This window comes from Tursiops truncatus, chromosome 4 (assembly GCF_011762595.2).
Source record: "Tursiops truncatus isolate mTurTru1 chromosome 4, mTurTru1.mat.Y, whole genome shotgun sequence".
Taxonomy (NCBI): domain Eukaryota; kingdom Metazoa; phylum Chordata; class Mammalia; order Artiodactyla; family Delphinidae; genus Tursiops; species Tursiops truncatus.
The window spans coordinates 12,171,181-12,189,142 of record NC_047037.1 but is presented as its reverse complement, the minus strand read 5'-3'; the positions used below and the strand labels follow the sequence as shown (position 1 = coordinate 12,189,142).

The 17,962-nt window shown below is 41.9% G+C and overlaps 1 protein-coding gene across 1 annotated transcript in view; it reads right to left on the bottom strand.

Moving 5' to 3' along the window:
- The window catches only part of NEK11 (NIMA related kinase 11), a 108,312-nt gene that overhangs the window by 57,223 nt on the left and 33,127 nt on the right, over positions 1-17,962 (bottom strand). Inside the window, 1 exon segment of the mRNA XM_033856316.2 lies at positions 8,949-9,121. Coding sequence (XP_033712207.1) covers positions 8,949-9,121 — 173 coding nt within the window.

The following is a 17,962-nucleotide window of genomic DNA, read 5'->3' as shown; positions in this document are numbered from 1 at the left end:
AGAGGTGGGGAGAGAATAAAACAAATGAAGTGAAATGTTAACCCCCTTGAGTTAAGTCGAGTATACTTTCTGGCCCTCTGTTCCTTCATCTACTAGGAGAGGGAGACTGGGCTGAACTCTTTCAATATTATTCACACTGTGAGCCATGAAATTCAATGAGGAGTGGACCCTGGCATCAGAAAATGTTAACCAGTGAATCTGAATGAAGTGTTTGCAAGAGTTCTTTGTATTTAAAATAAATAAATAAATAAATAAATAAATAAATAAATAAATAAAATAAAAGACAGAGGAGAGCCTTCTCAGAGCCTGAACACAGTGAGACTGCAATGTTCAGAGGATACACAAAGGGCAAAACAATCTCAGGATTTCAGGGCTGGAAGGAGCTTGAAAAATTGTTCTCCCTACTTCTTCATTTTAAAATGAAAGCGCTTCCCTGATTAATTCTCTGGGCTGACACCTTCAGATACAGTTCCCTCACACTCTTCATCTCCTTTAACTAAGGTTCTGAGACATCCTTCCAGTGGACCTCAAAATTTTGCATGTATCAGGCACATTCAAGTTGCTTGTTTAAAATGCGTATTCCTGGGCTGTATCAACAGAGACTCTGATTCAGTAAATTAGGAGAGGACCAAGGAATCTGTATTTTTTAAATAAATAAATAAATTTATTTATTTATTTTCTTTTTTGGCTGCATTGGGTCTTCGTTACTGCGCGCGGGTGTTCTCTAGTTTCCGCGAGCGGGGGCTACTCTTCCTTGCGGTGCGTGCGCTTCTCATTGCAGTGGCTTCTCTTGTTGCAGAGCACAGGCTCTAGGCGTGCGGGCTTCAGTAGTTGTGGCACGCAAGCTCAGTAGTTGTGGCACACGGGCTTAGTTGCTCCACAGCATGTGGGATCTTCCTGGACCAGGGCTCGAACCCATGTCCCCTGAATTGGCAGGCAGATTCTTAACTACTGTGCCACCAGGGAAGCCTGGAATTTGTATTTTTTAACAAGCATCGTAAGTGACTCTGGGACAGGCCATAGACTGCACCTTAAAAAAGTGCTGCTAGATAATAACACAAATGGGCCAAATATTTACTATCTCACCTATTAATGGGAACATTTTGTCCAATAGTTTGAAAAATTCCAAAGGCAAAAGACGTATTTGAGAAAGTCTGGGTTGAATAAAAATTATTTTATAATATACTTTTAAATTTGTAAATGGAGTTCATAAAAAGTGGGGAAAATGTCAAACCACGTTATGCTCTTAAAAGCAAAATAAGAAGATCCAGTTTTTAAATAGTTACTAAAGAATGCCATGTAGTATTGTGACATTTATGTCTTGAAAATATAACTGAGCACACTTGGGTTTAGTTGCTAATTTTCTTCCAAATTCTTTTAGAGTAAGTTTTCTTCCTGCTGAGGTAAATGTACATAAATAAGAATAAAGAGGTAGAATTTTTTTTTTTAAGTAGTGACATGAAATAATGCTTTCACCTATAAATCACTGACTGTTTTTTTAAAATAAACTACTTGGAGTGTTTTATTCTGATTCTATTTTTGATCACATATTTATAGAAAGTCATATATCATAGCTAAAGCCACACTCCAAATGCCAGAAGTTCTACTGGGCTTATGAATTGCTTGATATTAGTGCATTCATACATTTCTCTTAAATGAAACTAGTTTTGTTTTTCAATTTTTACATCAACAACTTTAAATAAAAATCAGTGGCCTTATTTTTAAACTTTTTTTGTGAAAAGCTTAAAATATTTCATAGTTTAAAGAAAGAAAGTAAATGGAACAAGTCAAATGATTTTACTTATGGTACTTACAAAGATCATGAACAGATAAGTTTAGGTGTATAAAAACACAAGATACATACTATTTACCATCTTCTTTAGCTGAATAAAGTCTAGACCCATAGAACTGGCACAGTGAATTCAGGGAGGCCTACATAGCCAGGCAGGAGCTGCCCAGGAAAACCAGAGAGCTCTGATGGGATGCACCTCTCTGAAGATATCTCTAGTTCCCTTAATCAGCAGCAATCCCAGCAATGCAGACCACTGAAGACAGCCCTGATGTGTGGACACCTGGAGCTCACACTGGGAAGGATAATGCTATAGACAATGTTTGTGTCCCCAAAAATGCATATGTTGAAATCCTAACCCCACAGTGTGATGGTATTAAGAGGTGAGGCCTTTGGGAGGTGAATAGATCATGAGGGTAGAGCCCTCATGAATAGGATTAGTGCCTTTATGAAAGAGAACCCAGAGAGTTCCCTCCCAGCTTCTGCCATGTGAGGACACAGCAAGAAGACGGCCATCTACAAACCAGGAATTGGGTTCTCACCAGACACTGAATCTGCCAGAACCTTGATCTTAGACTTCCTAGCCTCCAGAACTGTGAGAAATAAATGTATGTTGTTTATAAGGCACACAGTCTACGGTATTTTGTTATAGCAGCCTGAACGGACTAAGACAGAAGGTCACTAATCAATGCCACAAAGATCAATATACCAGGAGTGTCTCTCATTCGTGGCCTCAGACAGAGCTTCAGCAGTGGCTTTGAAGGACAACAAAGGGTTTGTCTCTAACAGTAGACCCAAGACATCCAGCATGAAGTTGTAAGGACCCTCTGAGAACCAATAAGCCTGGTGGTGCATGTCATTTCCAAATTCACTTGCAAGAGCCTACAGAGACTCACTAGAATTTCAACATTATAAAACTCAACCCACTTACTTGATTTATTTAAACAATTTGCATAAATGAGAAACATAAGAGGAGATTTAAAATGTTCTTTTTATATTACAAACAGATCCTTAGAAAGTATTTGCTTGAATGTTGCTATTGGACCCATTAGTGTTTAAAATTTTCCATGTTTCCTCCTTCTGGCATGAATCCTCACACTAAAGGCTGCAAGCCAAAAACTCAGAGGTAAAAATTAGCTCGCCTTCTAGAAAACAACCTGGGGGGAGAGTGAGGTCACACTGAAATAATGAACTATATAAAGACAGCTTCCATCGTTGACAGTCTATTAGGAGGAAAGGTCTGATAGTCCCTTTTTTAACTTTTTTTTAACTCATAAAGTTAACAAATTAACTTTATTATTTCAAATACCTATAAAAACCTAATAATATACTAAGTGTTGTTTACTCTATCTTAAAATTAGGACAGGGGTCAGAAAAATGAAATAACTTGTTCAAGGAAATGGACCAAGATTTGAACAGAAGTCAGTGTGATGCCAGAGTCCACACATTTTCTACTGTTTCAAACCCTATCTAGTCTACTATTGATAGAAAATAAAATAATTAATTATATTATCATTACATTAAGACATGTGTGTGTGTACAAATTGATATACATGTGTTTTTGTGTCTATGTACATGTATGTATTATATAGAGATAGATCAAGATACAGAACATAAGCGAGAATAAGCCAAGGGAAGGAGCGGGTTTCCCATAAAACAGGATGATCTGGTGGACATGTGCACTGTGAGATGTTTACCACAGTCAAGCTGATTGACACATCCAATATCTCACATGATTTCTGTGTGCGTGTGTGTGCATGCACGTGCACGTGTGTGTTGAGAGCACTTGAGATCTACTCTCTTGACAAATGTGAAGTGTCTAAGTGCAGTATTGTGAACCATGGTCACCATGCTATACATCAGATTCCCCAGAACCTGTTCATCTTGTAAACGAAAGTGTTAGCTTTATATTTTGCATAATTCACACAGACAGGCTTGATTAATGTAGCTGTGTTAAAATCTATGTTTAGTTTAGTGCCACCATCTGAAACATGTTTGGTTAACATTGTTGATATGAACAATAAAACAATCTCTATTGATTCATGTCCAGGTAGAAGTAGATAATTTCATGCTTGGGAAGGTAGGCCTCTCACTGTTGTGGCCTCTCCCGTTGTGGAGCACAGGCTCTGGACGCGCAGGCTCAGTGGCCATGGCTCACGGGCCCAGCCGCTCCGCGGCATGTGGGATCTTCCTGGACCGGGGCACGAACCCGTATCCCCTGCATCGGTAGGCGGACTCTGAACCACTGCGCCACCAGGGAAGCCCTGACTCTCTTAAATATTAAGGGAGGAATAGGAGCAATCCAAGTAAAAGAAAAACAGGAGCAGCTTTCCCTATACCCCTGTGATCCTGGTCCTGGTCCTGGATGAAATCCAACATTCCAGCCATGTGATTGCCAGAAAATCACCTCCCTGGGTTCCCATTTCCTCATCTACAAAATATAGTTTATAGATAAGAATCCACTTCTTCAAAAAGGATGGGGGCATGTTTAGAGGACACAGGAGCCAATCTGAAGGAGCCCCACTAGCCGAAGCTGGACCAATTTGAGAAAGAAAATTAATAATGACAGCATTGGGCTATAACCCATAGAATAAAATAAATATCCCTGAGTCCATACTGATATAAATAATTGAATAAAGACATCAATGGAGGAGAAGGAACAGTGGAATAGCTCTTTCTAACAGGACAGCCCTAATTAATAAATGTAGAAAGAATGAGGGAAATACATAATCACCATTAGGCAAATATCACAGTAAAAACTGCTCAAGGCAACTACCACTGAAAAAATGCTAAAATCAGGGCATGAAAGTTTGAGGAGAAACAGGATAGAAGGTTGCTCAGGGAGCCCGGAGAACAAGGCAGGTAATTTTCATGAATAACAGCACCCAGCTGGTGGCCTGAGCAGAAAACCACACCCACCAGCAGAGCCAGCCAGACTCCCCTGTCCTCAGCTGAGCCTCATCTTTGCTCAGTGCTCCATAAACACTGACATGGTTTTCTTCTATGACTGTATTTTTCTGTTTCCACACTGGTCATTCCCCCTTTTTTTGCAGTTCTCCTCCCTGGCTGCCCATTAGAATCACCTGGAGAGCTTTCAAAAATCCTGATGCCTGGGTCATTCCCCAGGCCAATTAAATCAGACTTTCTGAAGGAGGGCCTCAGCCCTTATTAGTTCTGAAAGCTTTTCAGGTGATTCCAGTGTGCAGCCAAGGTTAAGCACTACAACTATATTGATACAATTTTTATTTAGCTATGTTAATATCACAGTGCAGGAAACAGACAAGTCCAACCTTCCCTGCTTTCTGACAAAGTGCTTTCAACATATATGACAGATAGAAGGATCCAAAATTTTACCACCGGCTTTTGACAGAAATAAGGTGAGAGGCAGCTGGAAGCAAGTGGTAAAGAATACGTCAAAAGGAAAGAAATTTCCTGAGTACTAATTTTTTGTGGCTCATTACATGGGTTCATGATGCGATACAAAAATGAATCAGAAAAAGATCAATCCCACACGCTGAGAGTCTGATCTGAGACGGATGATACTATGTATAATGTGCTGTGTGTCACCAAGCTGAAATGCGATGAGAGTCGGGGATCGGGTGAGGAGTGATTTCCAGCCAGGAGATTATAGGAATCTTTGTAGAGTGGGTGACATTTCAGCGGGCCTGGGAGGATGGGTGGGAACTGAAAACATGGGGCCAGGAGGAAGGACATTCTGAAAGGGCACAGATGAAGAGGTGGGAAACTGTGGAGGAGGGACAGGGGACAGCAAGTTGCCCCATTTCCCTGGCTGGAGGAGAATGGAAGGCACCAATACCTGAAACATTCTGTCACTTTGGTAGTTTGGGTACTATTCCCCATCAAAGATTTGGTTAGATCTTGACAAGAAGTTGTGAGAATGGGGTAATTTGCTTTTTACACTCATAATCTGATGTGATGTGTCCAAAGGGTTGGGTGGTGGACATAGCAGCCTCGTGAAGGCATTTATATGTGTGTATTTCAATCTTGCAAGGCTCCAAATTAAATTACAGAAGAGGAAACTTGGGGATCAAAAAACCCAGCTATTTCAATGGTGAAAACATTTTTCTGTGAGGTGCAAGTCTGGCCATCTGCCATTTCCAATATTATTATTTTACCTCAATAAGAAGAGGATAATGCCAGGTTTGTGTGAGTTAAGCTCATGAAGATGAGAAATATCTCGGTTAGCAAGGAAAACTAGCGACCCACACACGTCATTCCTCAGGGAAGTGCGTCCTGACAGCTCAGCAGGTGGAACAGGGAAGCCCAGCAGCTGCTCCCCGGCCAGCGGCTGTCACCATGGCAACGCCCCGGGGTGGGAGGAGCAGCTCAGCCCTTGGAAACCGCCAGCATTTAAAAAGTAATGCAGATGATCCTGGATTGGATCCTAAGCGAGAAAAACACATTCTTATAGAAATGTCCTTTCTAAAGACATAACTGGGACAAATGGGCTCAATTTGAGTGTGAATTGTGGATTAGATGTGTGGTTCTCAAACTGCAGTGTGCTTCAGCCTCACCTGGTGGGCTTGTCAAAACACAGATAGCCAGATCCCACCCCCAGAATTTCTAATTCGCTGTGGCTGTGGTGGAAGCTAACAATCTGTATCTCTAAGTAAAGATCCCAAATGATGCTGATGCTGCTGGTCTGGGATCACACACTGACAACCACTGGATTACATACCAGCATTGCATCGATGTTAATTTCCTGATTTTGATCTTCCTACTGTAGTTATGTTAAGGAAATGTCCTTGGCCTTAGAAAACACTCATAGGAGGATTTAGGACAAAGGGGCATCATGTCTGCAACTTACTCTCAAGTGGTTCAGGAAAAAATAGATAGATAGATGATAGATAGATAGGTGATAGATAGATAGATAGATAGATAGATAGATAGAAAGGATAGAATAATAAAGCAAATGTGAAAAAATAACAATTGGTAAATCTGGGTGAAGTGTATATGGGAGTTCACTGTGTTCTGTAACTTTTCTAGTAGATTAAAATTACATGAAAATTAATAATTAAAAATTAATATAAGGAGAGAAAGTTATAGCTTATCATCTAGCTCTGTTCAATATGGTAGCCACCAGCTACACATGGTTATTTACATTTAAAGTAATTAAAATTAAATAAAGTTTAACATCCAGCTCCTCAACCATACTAGCCATATTTCATCAGGTGCTAAAGGGCTGTATGTGACTAGCAACTACCATATTGGACAGCACAAATATAGAGTATTACCATCATCACACAAAGTTCCACTGGACAGTCCTCACTATAGTGAAAAATATTTTAAGATCGTGAGAGTCTCTTTGGAAAATTCAGTGTGCCGAGAGCAGCAGCAGAGGTAGCAGTAATAGGCATAAGCAATAGGAGTCAGTTGCTCCCCACATAAGATAGTTTATTAACTGAATGGGGCAAAAAGAAGAAAATGATTAAATTATAGCTGATGGATCATAGTGTAGCTATATTTGTAAATCCCTGGGTTTTGCATAGATCAGTGACATATTTGCCAGAGCAGCTGTTCTTACCCATGCTCTGCGCACCTCATCATTTCACTGATTTTCTTAAAAATCTGTTGGATAAAGGAGAAGTAAACACCCAAATGTCCTGGTTCTTTTTCTTTTCTTCCCCTGCTTCTCCTTCAAGCAGAGGAGGGGCAAGACTGGATGGGGAAACTCCCAGCAAGGCTGTGCCAGGGAGACCGTCCCGAAGGGGAACAGCCAAGACCTGGATGATATCAAATTTTCAGATATTCTAACTTCGCTACTGGTTTCATTTTGGATGACACATCAGCTACCATATAAAGCACAGCGAGGCTGGGTTCTGTTGCTATCTTTACTCCTTCCGATTTGCTTCTCCTCCTTCCTCTTCTTTTCCGCACCTCAGACACCCAGCACCCTCTGACCCAAACAGGCCTGCCTCCCTCTCTAAAGAGCATCTTCTTTCTTCCCAGCATCATTTCTCTTGGGCCCCAGCAACACCCAGGTGATGAACTGAATACATTCTAAAGTATGAATAGAACCAGGTTCTCCCAAGGTACATTTGGCTAACACTAGCTCTCAGAATGTTCTGGAAGATACTGTCTGAGCAAGGGCATGTTTGGGTATTCTCTTTCTGACCCAACCCCTGTAACTCCCCTCTCCCTAGCCTCTCAGGAGTGACCACCCAGACCCACATATGCTGCACCTTGTCAGCCCCAAGCCCCCTCCACCTGGCACCTTTCTCAGCAGCTTCATGTTCACTCGGGCTCAGTAAAATGCACAGCTATTATCACTTGGGGAGAACATGGAATGGCAGGGAAAACTGCAAATACCTGAAGCCATAAATCATAAATCAGTTAATATGAAGGATTTTCATGGGTAAAATGAGCCATATTCCCATTTCCAAGTTTCCATTGGGGAAAATGAACCACAGAGCTAGAACCCAGGACTCAGGAGGTGTCCCTTTCCTCTGTCCAGGCCTCTGTTACGGCATTTAAATGTCCATCTAATAATCGAACCGTTGTCGGAGGCTTGGAGAATGCACCCCCCCCACACACACACACACCAAAAATAAATATGCTGGATTGTTTTTCTGCATCAATTCCTCCCTAAAATACATTCACTCTGAGTTTTCCAAGAAAGAGAAACCCTTCATCAGAAACAAGTTTGTCAATTACATAGACATGATCACTCTTAGCAGCAAGACACAACATCCCAGGTATTTATAGTTCACCTTGTGGTTGGCTAGTTAAACTTCTGAGATGTCTCTTTACAGACAGCTTTTTACTATGAAATATATATATATTTTTTAATTTATTTATTTTATTTATCTTTGGCTGCATTGGGTCTTCATTGCTGCATGCGGGCTTTCTCTAGTTGCGGCGAGTGGGGGCTACACTTGGTTGCGGTGCGCAGGCTTCTCATTACAGTGGCTTCTCTTGTTGTGGAGCACAGGCTCTAGGCACACGGGCTTCAGTAGTTGTGGCACACGGGCTCAGTAGTTGTGGCGCAGGGGCTTAGTTGCTCCGGGGCATGTGGGATCTTCCCGGACCAGGGCTCGAATCCATGTCCCCTGCTTTGGCAGGCGGATTCTTAACCACTGTGCCACCAGGGAAGCCCTATGAAATATATTTTTATTAAGATTTCAAAAAGTGAAGGAGAGTCTCACCTCACAGTACTCTGTGAAAATGCAGAAATCATCTTGCTTCACAAAGCTTGCATGGAACTTGACGATGGCTAGATGGTCCAGCTTGGAAAGGAGCTGGGCCTCCAAAGTGGCCTGCAGAGTCTCATTTGGATTGAGTTCTCCAGTAGAGATTTCCTTCAGGACCTTTCTGCAGCCAAAAAAAAAAAAATTTTAATACATTTAGAACTCAAAAACATGTTTAATAGATGTGAACAGCGGTGCAGGGCCATCTAATTAATGCCCAGGCTGTGACCTACTCAGAGTTCTGCTATCACTGGTGACTCCTGGGCACCCTGGGTCTGCCTCTGTCCTGGCAGTGCCCTCCACACCTGCGGCCCTAGTTTGGTCACACGGGGCAGAGACAGGGCTAATCTTGAGTGGCGTGGCTGAAGCGGCTCTTCCTCAGGCTCTAGGTGTCTCTGTTTCTGTCTTTTTCTGTCTCCTTGTGTGTTTTCTGTCTCTACTTATCTGTTTTCCTGTTTCTGTCTGCTTTTCTATTTCTCTCACTATTCCTATCTTGGTATCTCTCTGTCTCTCTCTCTCTCTCTCTCTCTCTCTCTCTCTCTATATGTGTGTGTGTGTGTGTGTGTGTGTGTGAATATAATATAATTATAAAATCTGTCTCTCTGCATCTGTCTTATCCTTTTTGACTCTCTTTTCCTCTCTGACTCTCTCTTTGCCTCCGCATGTGTGTATAAATACACATGCTTCTCTCTGTCTCTCAGCTCTAAAATTTTCCAAATCTATCAACTTAATATCAGCAGAATCAATATCTACTTATTTTCTTTTTAAAATTATCCTTGGCATATCATACTTTATTGCTACCAGTATTTAGGAAAAGAAAAAACTCTAAAAACATTGACAGAGGTATTCAAACATGTATAAATGGAACAAGAGCTCATTACATCTCCAAATTATTAACTTAAAAATTGTGGTAACTAATGAGGAGTGGATGAAAACATTATCTCTTCCCATCTACAGAAAGAAACAGACTGATGACCAAACCAATTACAGTGCCACAGTGTAAACAGATTGCCGGGAGAAGCACTTTAGAGCACCAATTATGTATGCAGACAGATTCCACTGATTATAAGTGAGCCTTAGCTGTTCATTAAGCTCTGCAGGACCTGTACTAGAAGACATTTTGCAGTAATGTTATTTAAGAGTAACTATCTATGCATATTAATGAAAATGTATTTATAGTAGGAGCTCTCTTAATTAAAGGCCCTTTAACCAAATCCTAGATTAACCAGAGCTCTGCAGTCCTTTCTAACAGATGCCAATGGCCACCTTTGTGTTGGGGATGCGGTGGCCAGCAGGTGCTCTCTGGACCACCTTCCAGTTAAGGTGTTTACCCAAGTCGTAGCGTCTATTCCCAAACCTGTTTATGCCACTCGTGCCCAGTATTGTAAATCTGTGACTTAAATATGACAAACTGATGAAGGATGAGTGAGTGTTGTCTCTGCTAGAAAAACTAAGTCAAATGCTTACCACAAAGCTTAATAATGACAAGTTGCAAAAAAAAAAAATGCTGTTAAAGAAGTAATTGATAAGACAGTTCTAAAACGTTGGTTTAAAAATGTAAAAATCTAGAATTCTGAACTGAGATTGCTAAATTCTCATTCTACTTTAAAGAAGGTAAACTTGGAAAACTTAATCAACTTAACATGGGTAAGTTTATGCAAAAAAGATGAAGCGACCTCTCATCAGAGGACATCAGATGTTGGCTGCACAACAAAAATGAGAGAAAATGTACAACAATATGTTTTAAGTTGATATAAACGTTTTAGTTATGTCATTTCATTTTTAAATTGTTCCCTTATGTAACTAAGGACCAGCCCCAATAACACTGGACAGGGGCCATCACATTGGTTTTGTTAGGTCTTGAACGCCCTACCAGGCCCCTACTTGATAATGGAGTGGATTCTGGAGAAATTCTTGCTTGGTAACGTGTTCTATAGAGAGACTGTTCTAGCAAGAATTTGGTTAAAAATGACCTCATGTTATTAAGAGTGGCATCTCAAACTGTTTGGTATAATAAAGGAACTTGAAATGACAGACGCGGTTGTTTTCCTGTAACTTCTAAAAATGATAAAGCCGTAAGCCAAATGACATATTCATGGTACTTTTCCAGTACTTACTGCGCCCCAGCCAACGTGCAGTTGTAAAAGTCACAGTGGTTAATTTATATAGCACGGCACTATAAAGCCTCACTCAAACTTGCAATATTCTCTTGCTGTGAAGGAACAAATGCTATCGGAAGTTTTAAGATACTTATTTTTTCTTGCAAACATCAACTATTGTGCAACAGGGCATGGGATTTTACATAGAGTTACCTGAGCCCCATCTGGCAGACTGATGATAAGGCATAAAATCTCATTTGCCCACAGCTTAGCAGATGAAGGTAGGGCTATCAAGACAGGTGATATCTAATATACTCACCTCTGGCAGATGCGGAGATATTCCACCTTCCTTACCTAGAACTGATAGAGGAAACTCTCATTGCGTGTCACATAGTGTGAGAGCCTTATCAGCCAAGCAGAGTGCAGAAACTGACCAAGTCAAGGAAGCTTGCCCCTGGCTCAGTGACACTCAGCCTGTCACCCTCTCCTAAGTAACAGGACAGATATTTATTTTATCAGAACTTCAGCTGTTCAGGAGAAACTTTTTAGCAGCTGCAAAACAGGCACCCCTTCAGACTCACTCATTTTGCAAACTTTCTGTTCTCTTCCCCAAGTGGCATGTTTCTTTCTAGAATCAGTAGTGAACTGACAAACTTTGGAGAGTGACTGGAAATTTGGGATAACTATAGCTAATTTCATTCCCTTCAAATTTGGCCCACCTTCCATACAAATGGGGCAGATGATATCTTTGAGAAGTTCAGGGTTATTTTCCCCAAATTTCCCTGTAGTCTTTCACTTATTTCAAATTGAACAAGCAGCATAGGCTGCCTCAGGAAAAAGATGACATCACAAACTACAGAGAATATGAGTAAAATCCCTGGCTTTTGATTTTCCAAAGGAGAAACCAAGGCCAAAGAGAAAAGATCTGAAGGAGCACCTGACCAGTGGCGTGAGTGTCCTCCCTGTCCGACGTGAGAGAGACCCTCGGGACCAGATGGAGGGGAGACAAGAACATTAGGCACTGCTGAGCCCTTGAAAATAGTTCATGTCCCCCAGGCCGTGTCCTGGGGGACAGAACTCCCAGATGGGGAGAAGAGCCCCAGAGCAGAAGCCCTGCTATATTTCCAAAGCAGGAACCTCACATTTCCTTGTGTCCAGCAAGGGGTAGGAGTGAAAGAAAGGTCTTCAAGGGGCAAGTAAACCAAGGGGCCTAAGAGTTCTGGAATCTCAGTGAGGAGTGCTGTGTGTGTAGTGGTGTAGTGGGCTCTGAGAATTCGTCACCCCTGCCCTTGGGTCTCCTGAGGAAGACAGATAGTAAGCAGATCAGTGTGCATAAATGTGTGTATGTTTGTATTTTCTAAAACTTCAAATCGAGCTGGGTGCTACACAGTTAGGGTAAGTGATGTCTGAGGCCCTCCTGATTTAAGCTGCCGTGACTCTCTAATTTGATCAGCAGCTACTGTACCCACTGAGGGCAAATCCACAGGAAACAGATTTTAACTGCAGCTTAAATAAGGCAGTAATATTTTTTGTTTTTTAAAAAATTCAATATTCACCTGTTTAACAGATTATTAAATATGCTCAGGACTTTCAAGGTAAGAGTTTTCATCTATCTAGAAAGGCTGCAATTATTTTAACTAATCCTTTCTTAAATGGTCAACTCTCATTATTTTTCCAATTTACAAGGAAATATAGTGTTGTTACAGAAAAATTTGAAAACAAAACATAGTCCACAATCCACTACAGAGATCATCAGCAGTAACAATTTTGTGTACTTCCTTCACATCTTTTTGCTACACAATTTTTTAACACCAGAGGCCAGTTTAGACAATTTGCCTGCTATTTTCATGAGACAGTATCATAGCAGAAATCTATCATTTGTGGCTGCCCAGTGTCTTTAGACAGCCTCCCTACATTGTAGTAGACCCCTGGGCTGTGGGTCCTGCCTTCCCTAGATAAAAACAAACAGACAACAACAATTCCTCATCTCCCATCTGCCTTGAGTTGGGGTGCCAGTGTGGGACCTAGGTTCTGCCAGTCAGCTGGACCAAGCCGGGACCTTGCCTTGGGTGTGAGCTGTGTGGTGGGACAGGGCAGGCACAGGACCTCCCTTCACTCATACAGGTGTCCTAAGAAAGAGCGTGGGCCTGGGGGCAGTGGCAGTGGGCCAATTCCAGGCTGACATTCCTGGAAATTTAGCCTCCCCTGCCCTGCAGCCTCCCGCAGCTGTGTTCAGTATCAATCCCCTTCTGCCTCAACCGTGCAGAGGGCGGCTACTCATATCTGCGTCTAGAGCCCTGACCCACGCGATTATGCGTCACAGAGCACTGTGAGGTGTTCCCATGAAGCACTCACTTTGGGGTAATGAAAACTGAACCTCCAAAGATTTGACTCATTTAGGTTAATTTTTATTCATTTATTTGAGTCTTAAAACTTAGGATCTTCTGAGGGATTTAGGGCCTTTTATGGGTAGAAGTATCATGAGAGTGGAAAAACATCCTTTTAAAAGTAACTTAACCCCCTTTAATATGACATATAACTTTAAAACGTAAAGGGACATGAAAAAATGGCAGTGATATTTGTCCCAAAAAGTGGCACATTAATAAAAGATGGAAAGCTGGGAACTAAAGGTACCTAAAGGAGTAGCTGAAAAAACATTGTAGGTGTTAGTGGAGAGTATACAACAGATGGGATTTTCTTTTATTTCAGTTGTTTTTCCTTCTTTCAGCAATTCAGAAACATTTTTAAGGTCTGTGGCCAGAGAAAAGGATAATATTATTTTATGGATCATCATATGCCATAATCTATGAGCTGCCTTTGTTTCTAACAATTAAATCCCTGATCCCAGCTTGTTTCAGGGTAAAAACTGATTCATCTGATCTTTTCCTCTCCACCCCTGATCATAGGCATGTTGCAGTTTTTGGACACAGATGGAGCTCAGATGACATCACCATACAGTGCAGGGATAGCAAGACTCAGGTGCCCATGGCAGACACCAGCAACTAAGGACCAAAATCCTTCTGCTGAGCCTGACTTCAGACTCCACACAAGGTGCCAGGCAGCCACTGCTGAATACCTTCACATCGAAAGTTCCACATTTCTGTTATTTCACCATCTACTGACTGCCCTGGGTATGCCAAACACAGTATCATGTTCTGGGGATAGAAAGATGAAAAAGATAAAACTCCTGCCCTCCAAGAAAGCTCAGTCTCATGGGGAAGGCCAACAAGTACAAAAATAGTTGAACAACTTCACGATAAATGCAATAATAGAGCTGGGGATGGGGTGAGGACCCCTAACTCTCCTTTGAGAAGAGAAAAAACGTAAAATCTATAGACTAGAGCCCCAGGACATTCACTTTGGCACACAGAAACTACTTTGTAGTAAGCTGAATTGCCTTCTCCCCAGGTGGATTCCAAGTAACAAAAGAAATGAATTTATCATTCTTTACAATTTGCCCTGTATAAACCAATAGCCAGTAGAGGGACAGCTATATTTGCATTACCTGAATAGGCTACGAAAGTTAATAAGCAGGTGACTCTTCAAAAAAAGAAAACTGCTTGAGAATTCCAATATCTATATATCCTTCTTTAGAGTAAATCGTGCACAGACACACACACAACCACAGTATACATTATGGAACGAAGAATGAAAATGTTACGGGGAGGGGTATTTCTTAAAATACCTAAAAACCTGGCAGGTTCACAAAACACTCCTTCCTTCCTTCCACCCCCCGCATCCCCCCCGTCCTCCGCCATTTATCTATCCCAATTTTTCATCAGAAAAAAGCATTTGCGCTATATATAACTACATTTTAAAAGATAATGTATCGAGGCATGCTCTGCTCTAGAGGACTCCCTTAGTTTGGGGTCCCCAGGAAGCAAACCCTGAGACAGGATTTGAGGCAGGTGATCAATTTGGGCAGTAAGAAGAGGGGTAGGAAAGTGAGGTGAAGGGAGGGGAGCCATTCAAGGGCCTGTTATCAAGCCAGTTACCACTGTGGGCAACTGGGGCTTAACTGTGGAGGAACCCTAGGGGCAGGCATAGAACACACCTCTGGGCTCCTCTGCCTGAGGGGCGGGGACCGACTCCCTCATCCACTGACTCAGGCTGCTCCTGGGAGTATCAACTCCCCCACTCTCCGCCTCACTGGAGCACAGAGGCCCTGACAGCCAGGGAGGCCTCAGGCAGAACTGCCCCTGCCGCAGGTGGAGGCTGGGTCCACGTACGGGAAATGCTAATTGGCCAGGGGACATAGGTGGGGCCCCAACACCATCTGTCACAGGGATGAAAATAAAGGCAACTTTTCTCCACTTTAAATTCTGCTCTATTTTACCTTTACTCCTGAAGATAGCTAGGATATAGTGATTCTGAGACACAGTGTCTGTAACACTGAATAGTGAAACTGCAAATCACTTATAACCTATAGATAAATTCCATCTCCTATGCTTCTCAAGACTTCGTTTACAAACACATTAGCAGCATATGGGAGTATTATGTACAAATAATAAGCAAAAATAACTAATAATAATAATACAGATAAAAAACAAAGAACAAATAACAGTAGAAGTATTTCAGACATTTTTGTTTGGCAAATATGTTTTTCCTGCTCCTGTTTAGATTATATTTTCATTTGTGGTAACAAGTTCCATGCAGTGTTTCAATGCTGGTAACATAACAAATTAGGCAGGTTGCCTTTTATTTTTAAGGAACAGAAAAGAGTAAACAGAAATTTCAGGAGCAGGAGTTTTGAAGATAAATATTGCCTGAATAAAAAGTATCTAATAATCATGTGAATTCAATGACTCTTCCCATCTGTATAAACTTAAAAAACAGAAATGGCTTGAACACACGTCTCAAGGCTGGACACGGTGCTGGTGCTCAGTGGAGGTTCTCCGCAGGGAATCTCTGGTGTCAGTGCAAGAACAGAACTGGCTTCAGGATGGACCCCAACCAGCCCTTTCCCGGGGGGGGCTCCCTGGAGGTGACAGAGAAGACACAAAGTGTCTAACTGCTCTGCTGTGCAAAGCTCTCCTCCCAGGGCTTAACAGAGACTCCACAGCCGAGCCCAGGAATCCATGAGTGAGTGTGAATTGGTCGGCGGGGGCGGTAACAGAGGGCAGACTGGGTATCTGTGCCTTCATGGCCAGGCAGCCATCTCCTCCCTGTGTCTAAGTCACAGCCTCTACCAAAGCTGCTGGGACTGTCTCCTGAGAGCTCACTGAGAACAAATTGCACTCTCCTCTCCTTTCAGCCAAAAAAATGAGTGGGTTCCCTTCACGGTGAGCTCCCTTCCTGGAGCTCCTTTCCACAGCCTTGGAAAGTTCTCTTTACCACCAGAGATGTAACGGAGCCAACTCTAGCTCCCCTGAGAACCAGTGAGGGCTCTTCCCCCACCCTCCTTCTCCCACACACCTCCAGACAAGTGGTCAGGCAGTTCTGTCTTTCTTATTTATACAGACGAGCACAGTCATTAAATATTTTGGCTTAATTATTTTAAGAGAGGGTGGCTGTCTCCCCCTCTCCCCAGCCCCTGGGGTGAATCATAACTGATCTAAGCCCACCATGTAATCCTAGTCCCCTTGCCAGTGATCAGTCTAGACACGTGGTGTAATTCTGGCCTGGGAGATGTGGGGAGGGCTCGTGATGGTTTTCTAGGAAAGATGCTCCTCACTGATAAAAAAAGGGAAGCATAGGAGGAGAGTCCCCTTCCTCCATCTCTGCAACGCTATCATCACCTGTGACTCCTTTGACCTCGGCAGCCAGCTGGCGTCCTGAAGGAACTGTCCTGAGACGACAGGCTGGGTGAAAGGAAGGCACCAAGGCCCCTGACGACTTCATCACGGGGATCTGCTCTCCCTCTGGACTTTTTGTTAGGGAGATGAATCTTTCTTATTGTTTAAGCCATCTTGGTGGCCAAAGATATCCTGATACCAACACTTTGCTACAGGAAGAAAGAGGAGGTTTTTAAAGAAGAGATTAGAAGCAGAGGTGGAGGATGTGGTGAACACTCCACACATTTGTACGTGCTTCAGGCTGTGAAAAGCCAAAGGAAGGGAGTTAGGTTTAGCTGTGCAGTACATAAAGATTAGAACAGAGATAAGCCCCTTGAGAACAGGGGCTATGTCTTATTTCCTTAGAAAGTGCTAAGTCTCCTATTTTAAACTGGAAAAGATAAATTGGTTCTTTTCTACTTGGACATTGATACGAATCTTCAAAAAATTATGACAAAGTAAACTACAATGAACTATACAAAAATGGATGTATAGTGAGAAAAAACTATTTGAATAAAGGACTAGAAATTATCTGTTAGTGAATCTGGAAACTAAGATAACATGGGATTTCTTTAAATAATTTGAAAACAATTTTATTCGTTGATTCAAAATTCTCATGTGTCAAAAATTTTAGCAGTTATCAAAAAGTATCAAGATTCAGAAAGATTAAAATTCCACCACTGTTCCCTTCCTTCCCTTGGATAGAGATATTGGAGTTGTGATAGCAAACAGGAGGTTTCTAAAATGAGGGACAACGAGGAAAAGAGGGAAGTAAAGGGCACAGATAATACAGCAATCAAAAATAAGATAAAACATACAAATAAAAAAAATACTTCCCACCCCTCCTCTCTCCTCCAGTCAGTAACTCTTCTTGCCTGCTCACTTGATACCAGCCCCCGTATGCCAGCTGTTGTACTGTACTACTGTACTTTTCAAGGTACTGTACTGTAAGATTAAAAATGTTTTCTTTAAAAAAAATATATACTGAGATGAAAATGACCAAGAAAAAAATAATTTCTAAAAGATTTGTTCTCTCTCCTCTCCTGCTCCCCCCCAATTAAGAAAACATACTTTAATAAATAATAATAAATA